The sequence below is a fragment of the Camellia sinensis genome, chromosome 8 (assembly GCF_055761805.1).
Source record: "Camellia sinensis isolate YWXY chromosome 8, ASM5576180v1, whole genome shotgun sequence".
Lineage (NCBI taxonomy): Eukaryota > Viridiplantae > Streptophyta > Magnoliopsida > Ericales > Theaceae > Camellia > Camellia sinensis.
Window position 1 is genome coordinate 106,612,655 of NC_138968.1, and position 18,470 is coordinate 106,631,124.

At 34.5% G+C, this 18,470-nt stretch overlaps 2 protein-coding genes across 6 annotated transcripts; one reads left to right on the plus strand and one right to left on the minus strand.

Annotated features, from left to right (window-relative positions):
• The first annotated feature begins 1,520 nt into the window (after nt 1-1,520).
• LOC114301170 (vacuolar acid trehalase) lies at nt 1,521-14,561 on the plus strand. Of its 3 annotated transcripts, XM_082883087.1 has the most exons (9): nt 1,521-1,769; nt 3,006-3,079; nt 4,010-4,051; nt 4,462-4,503; nt 5,037-5,120; nt 7,084-7,171; nt 8,874-8,971; nt 9,063-9,114; nt 9,258-9,389. In XM_082883087.1, the coding sequence occupies exons 1-8, from the start codon at nt 1,595-1,597 to the stop codon at nt 9,081-9,083; spliced, it is 624 nt and encodes a 207-aa protein (XP_082739213.1). In that variant the 5' UTR covers nt 1,521-1,594; the 3' UTR covers nt 9,084-9,114; nt 9,258-9,389. The 3 variants fall into 3 exon arrangements, with proteins under 3 accessions (XP_082739213.1, XP_082739211.1, XP_082739212.1); XM_082883085.1 differs by lacking the exons at nt 9,063-9,114; nt 9,258-9,389 and adding an exon at nt 14,257-14,561; XM_082883086.1 differs by having other exon boundaries at nt 9,063-9,389.
• On the minus strand, nt 10,176-16,825 carry U11/U12-31K (RNA recognition motif and CCHC-type zinc finger domains containing protein). Of its 3 annotated transcripts, none has more exons than XM_082883083.1 (2): nt 15,904-16,825; nt 10,176-10,643 (listed from the first exon to the last, which is right to left on the minus strand). In XM_082883083.1, exon 1 carries the CDS (start codon nt 16,761-16,763, stop codon nt 15,954-15,956), a length of 810 nt encoding a protein of 269 aa, XP_082739209.1. In that variant the 5' UTR covers nt 16,764-16,825; the 3' UTR covers nt 10,176-10,643; nt 15,904-15,953. The 3 variants fall into 3 exon arrangements, with proteins under 3 accessions (XP_082739209.1, XP_082739210.1, XP_028101885.2); XM_082883084.1 differs by having other exon boundaries at nt 10,176-10,712; nt 15,904-16,823; XM_028246084.2 differs by lacking the exon at nt 10,176-10,643 and adding an exon at nt 15,344-15,527 and having other exon boundaries at nt 15,904-16,823.
• Nucleotides 16,826-18,470: the final 1,645 nt, after the last annotated feature.

The following is an 18,470-nucleotide window of genomic DNA, read 5'->3' on the forward strand; positions in this document are numbered from 1 at the left end:
GATTTTCATACTCGAAAGCCAATACTTCAGCCACCAAGCCCCCTAAAAAGAATTTTCCAGACCCCACATTTCCATTCCCACCCCAAAAATGAATAAGAAAATTTAAAAAATATATTACAAAAGAGTATTCATTTAAACTCAAATGGCACCAAATTAAATAAATACAACTTTTTAAAAACAATATGGACTAATTAGTTCATAAAAAAAGGGTTGAAACTAAGGCCAAGTTTGGCAACTCAAAAATAATCTATCTTTTTTATCTTTTTTTCATCACATCACCTCTCTACTTTTCTGCACATCTTTTCGTAAAAAGACAAAAAGTACACTTATTTAGATCATCCCAAACAACAAATAGATCAACATTGCCCTATATGAAATTTATGAGTAAATTTTCCTTAATTTTGATCTTAAATTTATAATTTTATCTCAATTTATTCTTATTAATTATAACTGTTAATTATTTTTTAGAGCAAAATCATAAACTTACACATCTTGAGTTAATTTTAATCCATTCATTGATAATTTTTTACTAAAAACATTAATGTCTAATTTGACTTATTAACTCAAAATCTAAAATTAAAAATTGACATTCAACCAATTGACACAAGGTTAAATTATAGAGATTATATTAGAAGTATACTTCGCTCAATTTTATTTTTTTTAATTTTTAAGATTTATTGTATTTAGTGCTTGTTTGGGTTAATCTAAAAAAGTACAGTTGCGTTTGGTAAAATTTTTTAAATATGATTTGATAATAGAGTTATATTTTGAGTTTGTGAGTTTTGGAATTATGATTTGAATGTGAAAATTTTGTTTGGTGAATGAGTTTTGAAAAGAATTTTGAATTGAGTGAAAAAATTTTGATGTGACATAAGATATTTGATACAAAAACTTACAACTCATAACCAAACACACAACTCAAAATTCAATTAAAGCTCATAATTTTTTTTAAATTCAGAAAATATTTTTTGTTGAATACATAAAAATTAACATGTGTCAATTGTAAAAAAAAATAAAAAATAAAAATTGCATTGTTTTGGTCAACCGGCCGGACGACCGGTGGGATGACCGGTTAGCCCAAATTTTCCCGCATTCGATTGAGTTTTCAAAGGTGAGCATAAAATTAATTTTTAAAAGCCACAATCAAATACCATATGCAAACTAAGAGCTGTAATCACAATTCCAAAGCTCTTTCAAACAGAGCGTACATTTTTTTTTTTACATACACACATTTATTTAAGTCACATCAATCAACATCTATCAACGTCTCCTTTCTACTTTTCTAATTACTTTCTCTATTTTTTTACAATTTCTTTTATAAAAAATAAAAAAATGTACTCATCTAGAACATTCTAACCATTCCTTATTTTTTAATTGACTGAATTTTGTTGTGATATCATAGGTTAATTGCCAAATGAACCGTTTGATTTGGACAGTCAAAGTTGCACCCCAACTGGGGTGAGGTCTAGCGTAGACAATTGAAACCCGTTGTAAAGAAACTGGAATACTAGGCATCATATAAAAAAATAAAAATAAAAAATAAAAAAAAGGGATAAAGGGGGGAGAGAGAGAGAGAGAGAGAGCAGTGGTATCTATGGCTTCTTCTGCTTTCATCACTCTTCAATGCTTCTCCTATGGCTATGGTTGTTGTATCCCAAAACTTTCAGTTTCATCAAACCCTTGTGTAGTCTCACATGTTTTAACCTTTCCATCTCCTAAAACTTCCAATTACATGAAACTCAATCACCTCCCAAGAGTCTCTCCTGAAGGTCTGCTTGCTTTCCTTTCTCACTTTCCTTGTACCTAGTATGTTAATACTGCAATCTCATGCTCACTTGATTATTTTCAAAATTGGGTTTTGGGAGAATTTTTATTTCTGCATTTCTTGTTTTTTGTATGGACTAAATATTATTGTTGAAAGACTTATATTGAATTGGTATTATTATATGCATTATCAAGATTTTAGAAGTAGTTTTCTTTATTTTATTAGCTACAATTTTGTTTCCAAAAAGCAAGAAACTTGGTTCCAAGTTCCGGGCAAATAGTGCCTTCAACTTTTGGCTTGATTCTTACTTTTTAGGGATTCCCTAGATATAGTGGTGTTGTGAGGTGTTTTGCATTTTTACTGTAGACTTACATTTACTGAAAGACTTTTATGGAGGCGGAGGGCCGATGCCCAAAACATATTTTATTGTATTTTTCGGCTGGGATTTCGACGTGAGAGTGTGATAGTATTGTAGAGTGATTGAGTTGAGGTGTTCGGAGCTTGTAATCCTTGTTGTGCATAGTGCATTTGATATCATCCCCTCCATGGGCACACATTGTCGAACCTTGTATATTTTGTGTTCCGTGTGTTTGATTTGTTTCTCTTTATTGTTTTGTAATTGGAACCATTCTATTTCTGCGGAACAAATAGAATGACAAAACAAGTCTTTGTTGCTGACTCTGTTTGGTGTAGCAAAGGTTGCATAATTCTTGTTCCTCAAATTATCAGAATTGATATGTAGACTTAAAAGAAATGGTATTGGGTGAGATAGAAAGGACTCTACTATGTACGTGTACTTCAATTAGAGAAATCATACTATATTGACTTTATCTCCAAATTATGTTTAGGGTGATTTTACTTGCAAGTAAGGTGTCCCAAGAAAAGCAATCCTGGTGATTATCAGATTGAAACTATTTGGACACTGGTTGGAAGGATACCAGCATACAATTCCTTAAATTTCATTGGGACCTTTTGACATTATTGTTGAATGATATAATCATTAAACTATTGCCCCACTCATCAATGAGAGTTTTCTATTGAATACTTAGTAAATGATGAAAATTCATTAATTTGATATTTATTTTTTGAAATTGTTACTATAGACCTGGCTGGAGAGATTTTGAGTAATATAGATGTTCAATTGTACTTAAATGGTTTCTTTATATTATATTATCTTTGAAAACAAAATACTTTCTTTCAGTATTTATGCTTGTATAATTTGGCCTGTGTCACGCTATAGGGCTTCCTACTGAGTTGATTGAGGATTCCAAGTTTGTTCCTTTGAATGCTGATGACTCTCAATATGGTCCACCTGTAAGTACTGGTTAGTTCTTTGCCAATTTATTTATTTATTTTATATTTTATATTTTTTTTAATAAAGTTTCCTGTCATTTTGTTTCCGTTAGTGTTTTCTTCTTTCCAGTTAAACAAATTCACAATGTTCCTGTTACTTCTAAATTGTGTTGTCTGAACTGTGAAATCCTTCTGTCGGAAACAGCAAAACATAGTTTTGGGATATGTGTCCAATGTACAACACCTTTTATTAGCATCCTAATCGCTATGCATAACAGAAAAATGCTCAATATAGGTATCTAGATCAAGTTCGTTGCATTCTACAAACCATTACAATTTGGAATTTGGAATCATTTTGATTATTGGACATGTTCAAATAATAGAAGAACGTGTTAACCTTGATTGTGTAGAATATAAACTTCCCAACTAAAATGATGAAATGATTCTTCATTATCTTAATTGAAGTAACGAGCCCCATTGGGGCTTGTTACTTCAATTAGTCCCGATGTTCCTCGAATGGATCTCTTAGTTTTTGAGAAGGTTGCGCAAAAGCGGTATATAAGGCGTACCCAGTAAAACTTACAAGTAAACGAGATAAAAAGATGGCTACTAGGGTTGTTGTTTCCATTATTTTATGTAATTTCAAGACCACAATGGATCTATGATAAGATCATTTATTTACAATGGAAACTAGTATACAAAGTCAACAGATCTCAATAAATAAAGAATTCAAATTCAACCATTCATGATTATTTCTTGTCTCTTATTTTTGAGATACAAATATTAAGCAAAATTCCAAATTTTATTTTTATTTTAAATGGAAAATAACAATTTCACAAAGGTATTAAATTCTAAATTAATACATAACAAAATGACATAGTTATGTTTTGATGTCAAAATTCCACAATAGTCTGATCAGATGAGAACTGAGATTCATATCTTGCTTTGCAGGCTTTATTGTTGTTGGGCTTTGAAGTGGAAGAGGCACTGAAGGTAAATTTTATCATTCTATCAGTTGCCTTTTCTATTTACACCTTTTACTGAGGTTAGTTTATCCTAATTGTTCTCATTATTGATGGCGTACCCTCTGCAGTGATCCAAATAACTTGCATTTCTTGTGAAACATTTTCTTCCTTTGTCGTCATCATGTTTCCTCTCTTCTTTCTTATAAAAATAAACTAGTTAAAGTGAAGATATGGTGTTTGGCATAATCTTCTTTTCTTATTTGTACTTATCTAAGATAGTTTATTTGGGATTTTTCTTTCATCAAGTTGAATGGACCTTATCAATAGCTTCGAAAAAGCAATGGTGCCTAGATTCTCTAGAAATCACCGAGTGTTGTCCAAGAAAAGTGTTTTCATAAGCATTGTAACTAGTACTTTAAGGTGTTTATCTTGTTGCAGATACAGCAGCTTCTAAAAGAGATGGGTGGTGAATTCCTAGAGGTAATTTCGCCGACTGCAGCTCTCTCCATTGCTTAATTTTTGTTGGACTTCGCCAATAAAGATATTTTAACATTTTTTATTATTTTTTTTCTGGACTCTGCCAAGAATTTCCTAAACGTACATCTGAACAATTTTTGCCTCTTCAAAGTGTTACATGGTCTTGGGTAGAACTCAACCCCAAAAGCTAATTCATTAAGGGCTTATATATACTACACATTACTTTTTACCCAGGCAATGTGGGACTTTGTTTCAAACAAAGAACTCAAACTTGAAGAGTTTTCAACTACCAAAACCCAATCCTTAAACATTATTCAGGATTATTTTGCCATTTTCTCTTCTTGAGGGTGATTCATGCACCCTTTGTGATTATTTACCCATTTCTTTTAAACTTTCACATTTGAAAAAAAGAAACTGTTATTAGTATCATTATGAATACTATTAGCTGGATCTGGATCTAATAACCATGCATTGAAACTTACAAGAAGGAAAATTCTATATCCATTATGATTTCTACATTCAAATTTATACTGCAGGTGATTTTTTGTACTGAAGACATGATTACAGGCACGCTCTGGGAAGCAGTGAATACAAAGCAACCCAATTTGGATACAGTGAAGGTTAAGTTTCTAACCTTCTTGGCGCCTTGACTTTTTTATTTTAGCAACCACTATGCCTTTTGATTTCCAGGGGAAGTGTGAATACAAGTGAAGCTCTTTTATACTCTATTTGGTTGAATGGAATGAGATGGAATGGTCATTTACTTAGGCTTCCCTACACAATAGTGAATAATGATTCCATATGCAATGTATTTTTCATTATTTTTTTAGTCAATCAAATATGGGAATGGACATTTTGATGAAATGATCATATTCCATTCCACTCCATTCCAATGAACCAAACACTACTTTAGGGCTTTCAAAATTCTGTTAATTTTGATTTGTAAAATTAACCAAAGAAAGATGCAATTGATGCATTTCAGTAGTACTAACTTTGAAGAGAAGACTGGACAAATGGCTCCTTTTTAGCAGAAACTAAATATCATTTAACAGTAAACCACCTTGGAAGAAGGCTGCATATTCTTAATCGCAGTTTTTAAACTGAAAATACAGAGTAGAGTATGATCAGATTGTAAGGTTGTAACTTGTAAGTTTCTAAATAATAATCTATATATTCAATTGTGTTTAATGATGCTATCGTTTGCACACCAAAATAAAATGAATAAAACCGGTAGCAACTACCATTATGAAGTATAGCGGTTGAGAACGGGTGTCGAACCAGAGAGACTAGGGCAAGTTATTTATAATTCAAGATTTCGGTTTTGAAAATGGAAAATGAGAAAAAGAAAACCTTAGGGTCTAGAATCCACCACTGACCTTGTAATTAGGGGTTATTGTATTTAGATTGTAAAAAATCATTGAAATGGGTACTACGATGTGTCTTGGTCAGGACACATCACTTAAAAAGATCTGTGTTTTAAAATCAAAAAGTCATGAATCATTTTCGCCTAGCACAGACCGTCACCACTAAACTAAATTAAACTAAAGGTGATGCACGACCTGTCTTACTAGGTATGACTCGTTTAACAATTTTAATACACAAGCAATAAAAACAATTGTATAACATGTATTCATAACCAGTGAACACATAATTTGATAAAACAATAATTGCACAAAAATCTAAGTTATACAACAGTACCAAAATCAATTAAAAATCTACAAAACTAAATGCAAACTACCCCAATCACTTAATCAGAGTTTTCATCTTAACCCTAAGCTAAAGAGGTTAGTTCCTCATACTAATATTACGACCACTATATAAAAGCACTCTAAGAACTCCAACTATTTATAGTTAAATATTTTTGCATAGTTAATATAATAATATTTAAAATGTATTATTTATATTAATTTTTGTACAAACACTCAAAATATATAAAAATACACAAAAATATGTAAAATTATAAAATAGTAAAAATAAATGGACTAATAAAATGTATTTCAGGGGCTAAAAATGAAACATTCAGGCTCCAATCATTTAATTCAAAGAGTACAACCGATTTATATAGACCTAATCTAAAAATGGAAATAAGAATAAACCTATACTCTTACAATCAATCTAATATATTTACATAATTAACATAATATTCTCACATGTTAATCTCTAGATCCAAGTGTAGTCCAGTGACTCACTCTAAATTGCCATCAGATCTGCTGTACATTTGTAGTTTTAAATCAATAGCAAGCCTACCACTACATCTCTCACCTCTCTCTCTTTTGTTTTCAGCCGCCCCCCCCCCCCCCCCCCCCCCCCCCCCTCCTTTTTTTTATTCTCCTTTGCCAATTCATGGCAATGAAGTGTAGTCCAGGGAGTTGGGTGTTCTCGGATCTAAAAGCAGAGTTTCAGGGCCTAATATGTTGAGAGAACTCTTGTAAAATACTACTACTCTGTTCTTTGTCATCTAATATAAGTATCCTTATTTTGCTGCTTACAAAATCATTGCCATGAATTTGCTTCCCATCTGGCGAAAATGTTATTGTTCCAATTCTGTTTAGTAATGATTAATAAGTATTCCATGCTTTGCAGATTGCAAAACCAGTGCCACGAATTTGCTTCTTATCTGGTCTTACAGGGGAGGAGATGATGATGTTCATTGATAGCTTTCCAGAAACGGGTACTGAATTGTCTTAATAGCCTTTTATTATCGCCAGACATGATTTTACGTTTTGGTATAAGTTGGTTCTGATCATGGTTAAAATTGAAATGAGATGTCTTAGCATCAAGCAACAGGTAATAGAGTGTAAATGCAACTTGTTCAGATCATGGGCTGGCCAAACTAGTGAAATTTTTCAAACTTCCAGCACAGTCCTAATATATATTTTTTTCTTGGAAAAAATATATGGTAATGTGTGTTCTAGAACTCACAATAGCAAACATTTTTAAACATTTTGAAACTTAGCAGATTTGCTACTGTCGCCTTGTTGCAAGTCAATATGGTATACCAAAGGTTCTTTCTTGATTGTAGGCATATTTATGTTACATAATGTTGTCAGTATCTTAAGCTTCACGATATGTATCTTACAATTCAATACCTTTCAGAAGGAAATCAATATTATCATCCGTACGTATCTTAAATTAAATGTATCTTATGCTACATATACGATACATGTTGCGATATACAATACATAATATGATATGTATGTTACATGAATACTTAAATTTCTTTAGCAAATTTGAAAAAAATATATTCAAATTATTTTATTTAAATTAATATTGTCGAAAATTTTCATCAACTTATTAAAAAAAAAAAAGCTATTTTTGAGATGAGAATGGTACTTTTTAGTTTGTTTCTCGACCTTTTTGACATATCTATCGTATGGTTTAAGAATCTTGCGTTATTAATTTATGCCTTGTGAAGATAATATATATTGTTGCATGTATATATTTAATTTAAGGAACTTTACTTTTGCAATTGACAGAAGTATACATTATTTAGTGTTTTATTCTCATAGGATATTTGTTTTTTATAACTACATTTATTTTTCTACCTATTTCTAAAGATATTGAAGTATCTTACGATACACGATACGTGATTAAGAAAAATCAAAAAACGATACACGATTCGTATCCTGATTTGACAACAACATGGACTTGGGTGCTGGAGCATATCTAGGGGTTGGACACATTAAACTCCAAATTTTAGGATATGCAGACTTTGCAAAATAGAAACAACAAATTAGATATGGATACGGTGATACATTGTCTAATTAGAAAAAAAAATTATACATGAAAATTAAAATTTATTCATGTTCTATCATATTATAAACAATGATTTTATTATAATTTACTATGTTGGCAATGATTTTTCTCTTTTTTTGATAGAAACAAAATTATGTTTCTAAACAAAATGGTCAAATTCATATCACGTATCTCCGTACCCGTATCTTGTTGTGCTGACACAAGTACTTTAAACAAAACTGAAGAGTCCATGAAACGAGTTATATACATCCAAGTTTTGCATGGTATGTGAGACGAATAAAGCTTTGGACCCCCAGTGGGGGTACTGGGGGTCACCTCCCATTGGTCAAAAAAAAAAACAGTTTTTTTTTTTTTTTTTTTTTTGAGTTTTCAGCCAACCCCAGGCCGACACGTGGCACTGGGGGGTCACTGGGGGTCATCCCCAGTGGGGGTCTGTAGCATTGCTGTATGTGAGACTAGTGGACAGCTTTGGGGCATTTATGTTAGCCTGTTATGAAAAGATTTTCCATCATTTCTTCTTCTTAATAAACCCTGAGTTTCCATTGACGTTATTTTTGCTCTTGGCTTCAATATTTACATTATATTCTGATTTGACATCATTACTCGGTCCTATTCAGGGCTGGAACCGGCTGTATTTGCAGCTCTCGTTCCCAACAGTGCCAATACACCACTACAAGAGTTGATAGAAGAGATTATGGGAGACCATGAAATGCTGGTAAGTTGACATCTCCTTGCTGCAAATATGTTTTTTCTCTACAATTATCTGGTCATCATCAGCTTACAGTAATTTTTCAACTTCGATATAGTCTTCAAAACAGTCGGGCTAGATGCTGCCAAATGCAGATTAGAGATTTGAAGGTTCAAGAACTCAATTTTTGGTTTTGAGATTGTTTATATGTACCAGTAATTCTAGCTTTACCTTAGGAGCATGGTGGCAAATCTATTTTTAGAGTCAAATTATCACTGAAGATGACCTTGTTTTGTTTTTTTGTTTTCTGGAGGTAGGAAAGAGGATGTGCTTAGAAACAAGTTAGTGTTTGTAACCGAATTTGTTAACACTATTGCAATGTTGGAGCTCTCCCCATACATATCTATCAATTAAAGTGTACTGCACTTATGCTTGTTTTTGTTTTTGACATGATAGTGAAATTTCTCATTCCAAGCATTTCCCAAAATTGCCATTAGATTTCTTCCTCCTCGAGTCAGGCTGGATCCTTTGTTTCCCTGTGCCAAGTTATTTCTCTACCACACGGAGGAGACATGGACTGAGAATACTGCTTCAGAAACACATGGTTGCAGGTTTCCTAGTGCTTTTTTAGGACAGCAACTGAACTCAAAACATATCAGACTTTTTAGAACCGATTGCATGCAAATGAAAAATAGTGCAGAATTTGAAATCAGAGGAACAGGAAGTGCCAAAGCCTGGTTTAACGTTAGTGTAAAAGCATTCAATGCACAAATTCGGGTTTCGAGGTATGATGAACTCTTTTTTTTGGGACAGGCGTGCATTCATTGCTCAATTCTTATTTATCAAATTGATCATTTTTAACTACTTTGATCTTCACAATTACCAGCTGCAGAAAAGTGCAATTTTCTTTCTGGATTTGAACAAACGGAGAAGCTATATAGTATGTTCTTGTTTTGCAGCATATCTTCGAGTAAACAACTCCCCACACCCTCACCACATACACGACCCAAGGGTTCTTTTAAAAACAAACTTACTGCATTTATGAAGATGCTTATGCGATTCAAAACTGTAGCCTTTAGGCTAAGAACATGGGAGCCCCCCCCCCCCCCCCCCCCCCCCCCCCCCCCAAAAAAAAAAAAAAAAAGAAGAAAAAAAAAGAAGAATGTCACCTAACGTTAGTTTGAAGATGCCAGGAAATGAATTAATTCTCAATAGTAGTCCAGAGAACCCATTTTTAGCATGCAACACAGGACCTCAGGGTCGATGAAGATGCTCCCAAGTTCACTGACCTTTTGAAACCTTTAAAGTTGTGCAATTTACAACACCAGCAACATCACTTTGCATGGGAAATATTCCAGTTAAAATGCACAGAATAAATACATCACCATCATAAATTACATTTCAACTACCTAATCTTTAACGGGCAAGATGCAGACAGAGATTATATGAACTGTCACTGACACAGAGCATGTAAGAAATGAGGACTCTTCATTCTTTTATGCTTTTAACAACTTAAAACATATCTTGATATAGCTTTTCCTTGGAAGTTATACCAGGATTGGACCAAGCTATCTTCATGACTTTGTGTTATCCTGAATCGATGGAAAAACAGGCTTAACTGGGTTCCTTTCGGAGGACAGCTACAAACTGGATCTCTGTAGTATTCATTTTATTGGTGCTTGAGCGTTGAGAGTTACATCTGATGAACGAAGCATTGATCATCAGAAACATGTTGATAAAATCAGAACCTCCGAACTATGCCCAACAACTATACATCAATAAGTTCGAAACTTTAGAAAAACTTGCACATAATCGGTGTGTAAACTAACACAAAACACAGAAGGGAAAAAATTCAAGAAAGCAGATGAGTTAGAGAAACTTGAATTTTAAACTAGCCACCCATCTTTTCAGTTGATGAAGGATTCAATGGACTTCCATTTAAACATTATGCTGAACCATCACAAAAATGGATATCCTATAAATATGGCACTGCCAACTTCCCAACTCCTATTCTAATAACAGAAATCCAATTTTACTTAAATTCAGTGTCCTTCCTCATACTTGTTTCAGCTGCAATGATTTTTTTTGAAGAATTTGCCAGAGTTGTTATCAACAAAGTGTTCATATGGTAATAACAGGAAGGGGTGCATTTAAGCTTCATGTCTTACCCAATCCCTTGGGAGCAGAAGGAATGAGCAAAAAACAAAAAAAAAAAAAATTCAGTTACTGATTATTTTGGAAGTTTAGATTCTCTTTACCATATTTTATCTCAAATCCCAAATCCCAACTCTACTATTCATAAATTTATAATGAGCCCTAACCTTTTCCACCCACCTTTTGGCCTTGAAATTAACAATGACAAACTCTGACATACTACCTGTCCAAAACTACAACTTTGAAAGCTATCAGATTCTAACCCGCTCCATCTACGGGCCAACAAAACTTTCTTCTATGTATTAAAATCCTGAAGATACAAGCTTTCAATACCCCCAACCCATCATTAAAATCAATCATAGGGAGCAACATCTTAAATTTTCTGGTGCCGTCTTACATCATTCTTTAATATTGAGATCAAATTCATGGTTTTAGGTTGTATAGGGAACGAAAAGGTTCCTTTGTCTTGTTCAACATATCTTTGCTAAAGTCCTATCAACAAAAGAAATTTGTGTTCCTAGTTCCTACTTGAACTCGTCTTGAGGCCAAGTCCCTACATCTAGTAGGTTTCCTTATTCCATCTCCATAGAAACCACAAAAAGAGGGTAAAGAAAGGAACCACCTTTACCCAAAATAAAATCAGGATAAAGTAATTTTGCAACTAGTACACAAAAGAAGTTACCCCTCCTACATGGGGTATAAGCTCTAGCTTCCCCTCGCTCCTAGACATTAAACAATTCAATTTGGAGAAAATAGGTGTAATATCAGTAGTTTGATATTCCCCCACTATACATACCAGTACTTTTAATTTTCCTAGATCGTACTTCAAGTTTTCAACTATCATTCCAAACTTAGCAGGATTAGCAAAATTTATCATTTAGAAGAAATTCCGTTACATACCTCTTGACAATTAAATTCATTAAAATAGTACCCCTTTTCCTAGTTATCAATTCGTCTGGACATTGTTTAGGGGTAGTGATTATAACTTAACCCCATGGTTAGTACCTCAAAAATTATCCATGTGTTGTGTCTGTATCTGTGCTTCTTAGGAAGGTTATATTATACACACACACAAACCCCCATCCACATTTCTCATGGAAGGCCATTTGGATGATTTCCCATGTGATGCAACACCACATGCATATCTAGAACAACGGAATTTAGCATTCGGTGTCGTATCACTGATATAGCGATCCCGATTTTGACCCGACCTTTGTTACATTCCGGACTGCGGTTTCGTGGTTTAATATTGTATCCATGTCTTATTTTCCTCCTTTAACTCTTTGAATTTGAGTTTTGGAATATGTTGGACGTGTTTGGAACAGGTTGGTTGTTAGTTGGTCTAGATTGTTGTTGCCCAGATTTTGGCTTCTTCGCTCAAGCGAGGCTTCTTGCGCTCGAGCGAGATTTGAGAGTTCTTAGGTTTCTTGCCTAGACGCAGAATTTCTGGGAAGGTGAATTTCTTCGTTCGAGTGAGGCTTCTTGCGCTCGAGCAAGCGTGTGTGTTTGTAAAACTTCTGAAGCTTTACATTATGCGCTCGAGCGAGGTCACTTGTTGTGTCTGGTCGCTCGAGCGACAACTCCTTCGCTCGAGCGAAAGTCGCGTATATCAGTCTGCAGCAGAGGAGTTTTATATCACTTTTTGATTTTCTTTTTGCAAGAAACCCTAATTCGGCACTCTCTCTCTCTAAAATTCTCTCTCTACAAATACTCTTTGATCCAAGCATCACTACCCTGCTTCCTTTGAAAAAAATGTGGAGCACCTTGTGGGCTTCCATTCCATCCGAACCAAGCTTGGTTTTGTGCACTTTCGAAGATCTCCTTCTTCTCCTCTAGGCTTCTACACTTGAGGTAAGAATATTCTATACCTTGTTATCGTTTTTAACCTAGGTATTTGTCATTTTATATAAGTGGTGGAATTTAGGAGGATTTGAGTGAAGTTAGGGTTTGTGTTCAAAGTTTAAAAGAGGGATTTTTATATTGGGTTCCATGAATGTATATATATGGGGTATTGAGGCCAAGTTTGGGAAGATCCAAAAAAACCAAAAAGCCAAAAAGTTACTCAAAAAGCTAAAAAGTTGACACTATTCACCAAAAGTCAACAATTACGGCTGCACAACTCCCAATTCAAATTTTTCCCTACAAATCAATTTTTACAATTTTTTATTACACATTTTTCAATAAAAAGTCAAAAAGTTAACCCAAACATCCATATTTTCAACCTCAATTTTTTAGTCCAAAAAGACAAAAAGTGCACTTTTTTAGTCTTCCCAAACTTGGCCTGAATATGAGGTTATATGGGTTAAAATGATGAACTTGGACTTCGGATTGATATTTGGAAAAGGGAAAAAATTGTCCTAAATTGTGTTAAATAATTATTTTGTATGAATAATAAAATTGATATGAGAAATATGAAATTGGAAGGATGTGTGAATGAATAGTGTTGTTGGATTCGATAAATCACTCACCTATGAAAGATTTGATAAATTATCTGCTTGATAAATTGTACATCTGTTTAGAAATATCTATTTTGGGCTATCGATGGAGGATAGTCATGATTGTTGTAGAAATTGTATGAAAACTAGGTGAATTGAAACTGGTCATTTGAATTATGTCATTGAATATGATGGTTTGATTAAACCATTGAATATGTGATTTGGATAGTCGTTGTATATAACAATGCTTTTACATACATTGTATATGTATTATTGTTTGGGAGGAGATAGGGGATGTACTCCATTGTTTGGGAGGAGATAGGGGATGGACTCCATTTAAAATTAAGTTGGCCGGAGTGTCCAGGGTGAAAGACCCGAAATCTTATATATATATGGATGCCGATTCCTTCGGACGAGAATCCGTAAAATGGCAAGAAGATTGAAGTGTTTGAATAATTAATGTTATTGAATTGCGAATGAATGAGTTGTAGTCTCATTGGGATTGTTTAGATGATAAGAAACTACACTTATGCATTAATTTGAAATGAATGAATAGAAATGGATTAATATGTGGTTATCAATATTGAATGGTAATGGGGAGAATGTAACTTGGCCTTGAGTATTGGACTTTTATCTGACATTTATATCTTAGTTAAATCTCATATATTGTGTTAGTTTATCTCTGCTAGGTTTTGCCTCACCCTACTTCGAAAACCATTTCAGGTCCAGGTGACATGCCTCCTCCAAAGGCGTAGCTTGGAAGGACTTAGGAGTTGGAGGCTTTGTTTTGTTACTTTTGTGTTTAAATGTTTATTCAAGCCAAAGACTTTACATGTATAGAGCTTAGAACTCTTTTGTTGTAACCAAGTAATATCTTGAAAATATGTAGGCCCGTGGAACATTTATTTTGTTGTAATCAACCAGTGTTACCTGCTGTAGTTTCAGAATGAATATTTATGAAAGTGTAATGCATGTAATATCTCTTGTAACACAAACTTTGATGAATGAAAGAATAACATTTTCTATTATGTTCATGAATCTCATGGGATGGATTATTCACTTTATTTTGAGGGCGCGGCAACTGAGCAACAAAAACAATGTCAAACATATCAAAATTTGTATTTCAGGGCTCATTACCATTTGCTACGTTGCTCCATGCCATAAAACTCTCTTTTTCATATAGCCCACCAGAAGAAAATCAGCAAGACCAAAAGCTTAGGCCTCATTTGGGAACCTCCTTTTTAGCCAAAAAGTTAAAAGTTATTAAATTAGTCAAAAAGCCAACAACCCATACCAAAAAGTCAAAGATTCTCTTTTCTCTCTACTTTTTGCACATCTTTTCGTAAAAAGCCAAAAAGTCATCCCAAACATACTAGTTTTTTTTAGCTCATATTTTAGCCAAATAGCCAAAAAATTACTAAATTAGCCTGTTCCCAAACGAGGCGTTAGTGGCCAAATTGTTCACAGTTTCACACTATCAAACCAACAATGTCTATAAATAGCCAAATGAATAAGACTTTCTGTATGTGCTTACATGTTATAAGAATATCCTAAAAGCCAACATCTAGCACTAAAGTCAATCTATACTAATTGAAATTGCACGTGCACAATATTTTCAAGCCAGCTTGTAATCCTATCCGGGGTTTGGGTTAATATTACACCTCTTCGAACAGAATGTTGCATTTGAAACAACTTATGTTTGGATTTGATGATCACGCAAAAATCACCATGCTTGCCACAAGATTAGACAATAACCAATTCCCAACACAGTAGTTTCAAGCAATTATTCATACCCAAGGACTCAACTATAGGAACAAAAAGAGCAGAAGATACACACTGATAACATAGTGCTCAAGGTAATCATAAAAGTCACAATATTGTTTCAACTTCTAGTTTACAATCAACTCACAACCATCTCCAATCCTAATATCAATGTCCCAATCCATCTCCAACTTCATCCTACGAATTGATATTTCAAGCTTAAACATAGCCACCTACGTAAAAAAAGATTAAAAAAAAAAAACCCTTAAACATAGCCCTCAGCTGAACATATAATCTTCATAATCTTATTTTGCAATAGTTTGCATTCACAAAATGAATCTTTAATGCTGTATTTGGTTAGAAAATTTGGAAAGAGATTAAAGACAAAAGGTAACCATTTCCCTTTCACTTTCTAAATCCCTTCGCCAACCAAACACAGCGTAAAATCCTCCCAATTTAATTCTCATTGGATAGGGTCTTATGAATCTTCATTCTCTAATTTCATTTCCCATATATCCAATCAAAATTAACCAACCAACTAGATTCATAAAACCACATAAACTAAAAAACACACACATTAACAGAAAAAAAAATCATAAAAGCACATACCTTCAAGACCCAATCCAAATAAAATGTTCTGAACAAACCCCAGTTCAAAATCACTCCTCATCATCACTCTCATCACTAAAATAACTCGATTTCTTCTCTCTCTTCCCATTCTCCTTCTTCCTCTTCCTCCCAATCTCCTCTTTCTCTCCCATCAACCTCCTCTCATCTGCATCTGTATCCACCACAGAAGCCCAATTATCATCTTCAAACACCTCCCCACCACCACCCTCCTCCTCCTCCTCCTCCCACTCCTCCTCCCCTCCCTTCCTCCCACCTCCCCTTCCCCCACTCCACCCTTCTCCGTCCCTCCGCGATCGTTTCGAAGGCTGAGGCCTCTCTCTCGGCCCCAACTGGTTCTTCGGACACTCGTACGACAAATGCCCACTCTCTCCACACTCATAACACCTGCTCTTATCCTTATAGACTTTCCGGCGAATAAACTCCGATGCACGGCCGTTATCGGAGGCGATTGAGGCGGTTAGGGTTCGGCCATTGAGGAGCTTGCCGTTGACGGCCCGGGCGGCGGCGAGGGCTTCGTCGCGGGAGACGAAGAGGACGAAGGCGACGCCGCGGCTCTGGCGGGTGAGGCGGTCCTTGAGGATGGTGACCTTGGCGACCTTGCCGAAGGTGGAGAAGATGGTGAAGAGATCGGAGTTGGTGAGGGTGTAGTCGAGGTTGCTGACGTAGACAGTGGATTTGGATGGAGCAAGGCCTCCGCTTCCTCCTCCCCCGCCGCCGGGGGGCTTGGATGGGGTTTTGGATGAGACGGAGGTGGAGGGTGGTGGTGGGGCGGAGGAGTAGCGGTGGTAGAAGGTTTCGTCTTCGTCGGTGTCGCTGTTGCTGTTGTTCTTCCGCACCATCTCTCTCTCTCTCTCTCTCTCTAGAATTGCTCTCTATTTTCTCTCTTGGGATTAATCATTTTAGCCTTCTAAGAGCATCTAAAACGCTTGAACAAATTTTTTTATCAAATTTGAGGGGGAAAAAAAAGACAGGTGACTCAATCTGATATCAATTACTTTAACGGTGTACCGTAATTTTTATCAAAATGTACTAGACGTTTGGGAGACGATCGGCCAATCGATCAAAAAGAACAAAATCTGTACAATTCTGTAATTGAATTTTTAAGCTTGAGGGTCATTTGGGGGTCGACCGGAGGTAGACCTCCCAGTGTAAAATCTATACAAAATTTGAAAGAAAATTGGTCATCCAGTAGGTCATCCAGTGTGTCATCCGATGAGTCATCCGGTAGTGAAAATACAAAGGTAATGAACAGTGTTTTGGTGAAAGACCTAGGGCATTCTCAGTTTGGTAAAATTTTTGCTTAATTCTCAATTTGATATGAAACCATTGGAGAGAGAAAAAGTGACTTTTTCATCAAATTTCAAATCTGATACACAATTTGATGCAATGTTGGAGATGATCTAAATAGTCTCTTAAAATTCCTTTATTAAAAAAAAATGGTTTCTTAAAATTATTTTTGTAAAAATAGTAAAAAAATTTAAGATAATTTAGGCTAGGTTTGGCATAACACAAAAAAGTCAAAAAACTAAAAAGTCACTATCCTATTTAAGTTACATTGTCTTATTTAAGTCACATCACTTCTTTACCACATCACTTCAAACCCAACCCATATTTCATAAGGCAGTGGCTTTGGTCCAGTCCAAGATCAGATTGGACCGTGCTGTTAGGCCCGTGGAGGCCCACCACGGGTCCTATTTTGATAATCCGAACCGTTTAATGTGTAGAACTCGTCAAGTACTGTATGCTTGTAAAAAATCACGTTGATCGGATATTGAGAGCTATATAAACAAAACAGTTTTTTATCAACTGTTAATTGTTTCACCGTCAATTTTTTTTTAATACAAAACTGATTTGATCACATAGTTATTGATATCCGATCAACGTGATTTTTTATAGGCATGTAGTACTCGACGAGTTCTACACATTGAACGGTTCGGATTATCAAAACGGGCCCAAAAAAGGGCCCCATGGGCCGAACTGGACGGGTCCAGTCTTGATCTCAACTTGAGACAAGCTGGACCCATTTCATAAAAAGTCAAAAAGTGCACTTATTTAGATCATCCCAAATTAGTAAAAATCGTGTGTTTTCTCATTATCCAAAATTAATTGAAAGAAAAACTTTAGAAATAATATCGTATAGATGAAAAATAAAAAATAATTGTAAATGAATAAAAAATTTATGGAACAGTGATGGCTTCTCTACTGTGTTAACTTATTAAGTTTTGTTTGGTAGAGTTGTGGAAAAGTGATTATATAGTATAGTTTAACAGATTATAACTTGTAGCTGTGAACATAAGCTATTAACCTATTTGGTGCAGCTGTGTGATTATGAATTTAAACAGCAGAGTAATGTTTGGTTAATAAGTTGTAAAATAACTTTTTGTTGTTTAATTGTCATTTTTGCCCTTATATGATATAAAAATGATTATTTTGTCATTTTTTCAGTTTTAATTTTAAAAAGTTATTTCATTAATTACTATTTTTCTTTGCATTTCAATTAATGGCTTAATTAGTATTACAAAAATTATTATTTTCATTATAAATTA

Bases quoted from the DNA above. Each gene is read 5' to 3' on its own strand.
- LOC114301170 (XM_082883085.1), top strand. From the start codon at position 1,595: ATGGCTTCTTCTGCTTTCATCACTCTTCAATGCTTCTCCTATGGCTAT. The intron at 1,770-3,005 runs GTCTGCTTGCTT...GTCACGCTATAG, and splicing joins CCCAAGAGTCTCTCCTGAAG to GGCTTCCTACTGAGTTGATT. The intron at 8,972-14,256 runs GTAAGTTGACAT...AAACCATTTCAG, and splicing joins TGGGAGACCATGAAATGCTG to GTCCAGGTGACATGCCTCCT.
- U11/U12-31K (XM_082883083.1), bottom strand. From the start codon at position 16,763: ATGGTGCGGAAGAACAACAGCAACAGCGACACCGACGAAGACGAAACC.